The sequence below is a fragment of the Ambystoma mexicanum genome, chromosome 3p (genome assembly GCF_040938575.1).
Source record: "Ambystoma mexicanum isolate Mex_15411 chromosome 3p, UKY_AmexF1_1, whole genome shotgun sequence".
Taxonomy (NCBI): Eukaryota; Metazoa; Chordata; class Amphibia; order Caudata; family Ambystomatidae; genus Ambystoma; species Ambystoma mexicanum.
Window position 1 is genome coordinate 1,047,120,781 of NC_090925.1, and position 6,000 is coordinate 1,047,126,780.

At 47.2% G+C, this 6,000-nt stretch overlaps 1 protein-coding gene across 2 annotated transcripts in view; it reads right to left on the reverse strand.

The window, feature by feature from the left end:
- The window catches only part of LOC138581224 (protein-glutamine gamma-glutamyltransferase E-like), a 386,319-nt gene extending 386,161 nt beyond the window's left edge, over positions 1-158 (reverse strand). The window contains exon 1 of one of the 2 annotated variants that reach the window (XM_069652406.1): positions 31-158. In XM_069652406.1, coding sequence (XP_069508507.1) covers positions 31-37 — 7 coding nt within the window. In that variant the 5' untranslated portion in view covers positions 38-158. The remainder of the gene's footprint in view (positions 1-30) is intronic. The other variant, XM_069652407.1, reaches the window with a different exon arrangement.
- Between the last annotated feature and the right edge of the window lie 5,842 nt (positions 159-6,000).

Here is a 6,000-nt window from a genome sequence, read left to right on the forward strand (position 1 = left end):
CGTGAGAACTGAAGCAAGAGCAGCACTTACCTTTCATGATTTCTAGCGTTCACACTGTTGTCTGTTGATCGCAATAGCTCAGGTGTGTTGTAGAGCTGTCAGGAATATGTCGCTGCTCGCGGAAGACAGCTGATTGGTGTTCTCTTTCAAGCATTTCTACCACAGGTGCAGCCACTCCTCAAATTTAAATAAAGACGTTTACCACAGGCACACTAACAATGTTAGCTATGTATTTAACCAATACACCGGTGTACGTCCTTACTAAACCAGGAAGTATCTTGAACAGACACTGGCCCTCATTATGAGTTAGGCGGTAATTTAACAATAAATCAGCCGAAAACAAATTACCGTTACTGCCACTTGGTCAGGTGGAATTTATGCCTGATTAGAAGTGGTGGTAGCATTGTAATTCCCCATTTATTTTGGGTCCATTGGACTCAATCGCTTTTTTTGGCGGAATTAACTCGGCGGAATTACCGCCGTGGTAATTCCGCTAATTCTGCTGATTTTTCGGTGTTGAGTGGGAAGATTTACCTTCAGGGATTTGCTGGAGGTAAATCCACCACTCAAACCCAACCTCATAATTTGGCATAGTGGTAAAATTGGTGGTAACTCAGGTACTGTTAATTTTACCACTTACCGCCCAACTCATAATGAGGCCCACAGTTCTTATTACATTTTCTACAAACCTAAATTATTAAGAAGGGTCAGTATGTACACACGTGTCATTTTTGTGGTGTGCTTCCCCTTTAAGGAATGTTGAGTCCCTGCTGGGGCTCTGCTTATGTCAGATATCTGTGACCAGGTGCTGTCCCTGTGTTGGGGGGCTCCTGCGAGGATGGAGAGGAGGGCATGGGATGTATGAGTATAATGATGATGGCTTTGAGCTAATGGTTCATTCTTGGATGGTACAGGCATTGAGGCCACCTTAACTGTAGTTTATGATGTAAATGTTGTGTCCAAGATTCTATCAAGAAGTGCAGAAGAAGAGCAGTTGAAGCAGGCACGTGACAAAGGCTTGCGCCTTTCAAATGTATCATCAGGGAATTCTACAAAGAGCATGTTGAAATCAAGGAAAAGATGGAACCTGAGCTTAAGTATCTTAAAAGTTTACAAGTGGATGCTTCCCAAGAAACAAAATCAGTCCATAATTATGGCGTGTCAGTTCTGACAAATTTGAAAGTGATGGCCAAAATGGAAACATTTGAGGCTAAAGAATCTCAAGAAAAAACAACACCCAGAGTTGCTCTTCAGTGGACTCATATGGTGGACACAATGCTTTTATTGATCAGATCCATCCAAACTGCAAACTGGGATTTACAACTTGCATCACTTGAGGAGTTTAAGTATGTTTTTGCTCTGTCAATTTGATAAACCTTGCAAGTATGATAGCATGGTACTTAGCAGAAATTAAACAGCTTGAAAGCAAACACCAGGATTTATGGAGTGAGTTTCGGAAAAGCAATTGGGTAGTAAGCAAGACAAAAGTATCCTTTTGTGCTTTAGGTTCAGATGAAGCTCTGGAACATAAAAACAGGGCAATGAAAGTATTTGCCGGTGTGGTTAATATTACTCAAAAGAAACAGCCTCTTGCACAATTCTTTTTAGCTTCTCCTGAGCTGTCAAGGCTGTCTACAGAAGCAAATAAAATTGTGGGAACAGTCAAAACATCACAACCTAACGGCATACATAGTAACACGCCAAAAGGAAGATGTTCAACAGATCTACAACTTGATCATGACATTGACTAACCCTGTGAATTATGGTGGAAAATAACTCATCAACATTTCGACAAAGGCATTTTTTGATGAAAAACATTCAGAAGGACACATCAAGAATGACAGAAAAATGTTGCCAAATGTCCAACAGCTTTAAAGAAGACTGGATTTAATCAGATAGTTGTAGCCTGTGGGCGCCGACGAAGAAAGAGAGCATTCAGCTGTGTAATAGTGCACGCAAAGATGTTAAGACAAAAGTATCAGACACCGTAGTGCAGTTGAATCCAGGTCGTTCTTTGTTCACATTTTGCTGATTGCTTCACATGTTGTGCTTTGCCCTTCACCAGCATATCTTTGTGCTTATTTCATTGCCTCTCGTGTAGTTGGCCATCTTGCTTTGCAATTAGTATGGTTTTATACATGGACAGACCAATGCTGCAGTATAGGTGGATGGCGCACGGTATGATTACCATGTCCTCTACCATTACTTAAGACATTCCTCTATGCTTGTGCTTTTGGTACTCCTCTGCCCTGATGAAGTCCTGTGTGAATCTGCTATGGTCAGCTGGCTACCCTCAGAACTTCGCAAAAAGGTCCCCTCGCACGCCACTTGAACACCTGCACTGGCTCCCTGGCATGCCCAATCTTCAGACTGTTTTATGCATGCCAACAGACACCTACCGACAGTTTGCACCTCCTAGCTGCACTTAGGCTTGGAATTGACACCGGCAGGTCAGATTGTCTTTGTTTTCTTTTTGGGTGTATTTGTTATGATGTCCTTCACATGTGCTGAACTGCCACCTCCACAACCACATTTCATCAATCACCACTTCCCATGCACAGGCACCGCCTCAGTGTCACCTGCCCTAACACGTTTGTTGTGTCTGTCTTCACTCTCTTCCCCCTACTGGGACTCTTTGTGCCTTTGGACACTTGTGTATATGTGTATTCCAGATGACATGTAATTTGATTGTATGTCATGCCATGTCCTTCAACCATGGCAGGGTCACTTGTGTGTTTATGAGGTTATCTGTTCAGGTAATGTGTGCTCATTGCAGCTCAGGCCGTGACACGCCAGGCCAATGTCTCTTCATGTAACACATATCGAGGGTGCTTTGCATTCTGTCATTGTGTGATTATTTGTACATGTGGATTGTTCACATTACTTTGTCACATGGCATGCAGAGCCTCACTTTGAAATTCACGTTTGTGATGTGTATGTTGGGATATGGTTGCAGTCAGCAATTGTGTATGATCAGCTGGCACACTGAAGCTTGTGCGCCAGGTATATGCTTTTTTTGGTGTTTGCAGGATATTTTATGACCAGGAGGTTAAGGGTAGTGTCACTACACAGCAAACAAGTTCCTGAACACGTCATTGATGGAGTGAACGTGTGTCAATATGTCAGCATCCAGCATGCCGGTGATGTCTAGTCTGGAGGGGGCTGCCTGCAGGGTGGCGTCACAGGTGATGGGTGCTGGGGTGGGGGTGTCCCATGTGGAGGGGGCTGCCTGCAGGTTGGCATCATGGGCGATGGGGGCTGGGGGGGTGTCCCATGTGGAGGGGGCTGCCTGCAGGTTGGTGCCACAGGAGATGGGGGCTGGGGTGGGAGTGTCCCATGTGAAGGCAGCTGCCTGCAGGTTGGCGTGATGGTTGATGGGGGCTGGGGTGGGGATGTCCCATGTGGCGGGGGCTGCCTGCAGATTGGCATCACCGGTGATGGGGAATGGAGTGGGGTTGTCCCATGTGTAGGGGGCTGCCTGCATGTTGGCATGACGGGTGATGGGGGCTGGGGTTGGGGTGTCCCATGTGAAGGGGGCTGCCTGTAGGTTGGCATCACAGGTGATGGGGGTTGGCGTGGGGGTGTCCCATGTGGAGGGGGCTGCCTGCCGGTTGGCGTGATGGGTGACAGGGGCTGGGGTGGGGGTGTTCCATGTGGCGAGCGCTGCCTACAGATTGGTGTCACGGGTGATGGGGGATGGGGGATCCCATGTGGAGGGAGCTCCCTGCAGGTTGGAGTGACGGGTGATGGGGGCTGGGGGTTTCCCATGTGGAGGGGGCTGACTGCAGGTTGGCATCACGTGTGATGGGGGCTGGGGTGGGGGTGTCCCATGTGGAGTGGGCTGCCTGCAGGTTGGCATGACAGGTGATGGGGGCTGGGCTGGGGGGTCCCATGTGGCGGGGGCTGCATGCAGGGTGGCAGGATGGGTGATGGTTGCTGGGGTGGGGTTGTCCCGTCAGGAGGGGGTGTGCTCCCAGTGAATTGGTGCGGGTATTGCAGGGTGTTTTGGAGCGAATTAGCCGGTGTGCGGCCAGGTTACGCGATGAGTTTTCACGCGATTTGTCTGGTGTGCGTCAGGGGCATGCAATGAGTTTTCATGAAATTTGGCTGGGGTGCGTCAGTGGAGCGCGATGAATTTTCACACGATTTGGCCTGGGTGCATTAGGGATACGCGATGAGTTTTCACGCAATTTAGCTGGGTGCGCCAGGGGTACGCAATGAGTTTTCACACGATTTGGCTGGGTTGCTTCAGGGGTACGTGCTGAGTTTTCATGTGATTTGGCTGGGGTGCGTCAGGGGTACGCAATGAGTTTTCACGAGATTTGGCTGGGGTGCGTCAGGGGTATGCAATCAATGAGGTTTCACATGATTTGGTTGGGGTGCGTCAGGGATATGCGATGAGTTTTTTCGCAATTACTCGGGTGCGGGCGAGATTCGCGGGTGGTTTTCACACGATTTCGCTAGGGGGGCTGTATGCTGGCCCTGGGATATTTTGCTTGCTTTTTACTGTGCGTGGGGGCGTGTTGGGGGCGTTACTAGCACAGCTTGGATTTCCCTGTGCCACAGCTACTGATGCCTCAGGAAATCCTTGAATACGCGTGCCTCGCAATTGTTTATTTGCTCCAGCCTTCTTGCTTGTGCCTTTTCTACGCAGGATTCTATGAATCGGGCCCTAAGGCTCAACCCATCAAGAACCCATATACCTCACCATGCACTCGTCATACCATATCATAAAAGCTGAAAAGAATGAGTGGAAGTAGAAAATAAAAGATATGCATTGTTGTGTTCCGGGTATCAGGAGAAGCAGACAAAATGCAGGAACCACGCTGGACCCAGGTGAGTACAAAAGGAGAGTACTTTCTTTGTTGCAGGTTACAGGTATAGGTGGTAGCCAGGTGAGAAGGCCATGTGCATCCACCTAGTCACAGCTCCAATCCTGAAGTCCCTGTCGCTCTTGGAATCTAGAGACCCCTGGCATCCACATTCCATCAACACTCCACTCACACAATCCCACTCATGCACTCAGCAGTCACAGCCCAGGCACACAGCCCAGGCACACAAGTCACCACATGCATGCACGTTTTCATGGATTGTTTTCTCTGGATTCTGTTCTCCTATCAAACTGCAACAATTGATTATAATGTCCCAAACATTTCTTCCATTTGGGAGGTAGTAGGCACTCGAGCGGTTTTATGCGATCACAAACACAGGTAGGGTTCAAATCCAAGAACAGGAATTGTTTTCATATTCGGAAACAATTTAATTTATAATATCCCACAATGGGGGTGTCATTCCACTTGTTTAATGTGTTTGGAGGTATTAAAAAGTAGATTGTAAAATCATCAATGCAACAGAATGGCAGCATGTTGTGGCGCTTGCCAGATCTCACGCTCAGCTTCTACCCCATCTTTCTGTGACTGACAGTTCTTCACTTCCCCATTATATATCCAGGCCTTCAAGGCACAGAAATCCGAGAACCAGCACGAAAAACATTGGAAGCTCGTCTTCAAATTTCAAAACCTATTACTCCCACTGAACTGGAGGTATACAGCCGTTTGGAATCTGAATGCCTCAAATCAGTGTGTGACGAATGTGGAAATCGCACACCCCACTGCCCCCTCAGACACTTTCATCGCATTGTTCGAATACAAACAAACTTCGAATGGTTCGCCTTAGCTGCGTCCATTTTACTCTGTAACTGCTTTCATCTGACTTTGCCCTCTGCAGCCCAGCTCTTTATAAAGTGCTATTTAAACCAAAAACGGCAAGGTTTGCACTTAAAGAAAATATTCTAAATAGAAAATACGCCACATTAGGTAAGCCACATGACAGAGGCAGTGTTTGACAACAAGCAATTCACCAAACAACTAATGAAAGGCTGAGACGTGCACATATGCAGTTCTAGATTATGTCCAGCAGGTGGGGGTATAGGTACATAAACGCAACAATTTTGCTCTATTACTAAAACATAACTGCAAGCAGCGATTTGCAAGATATTTT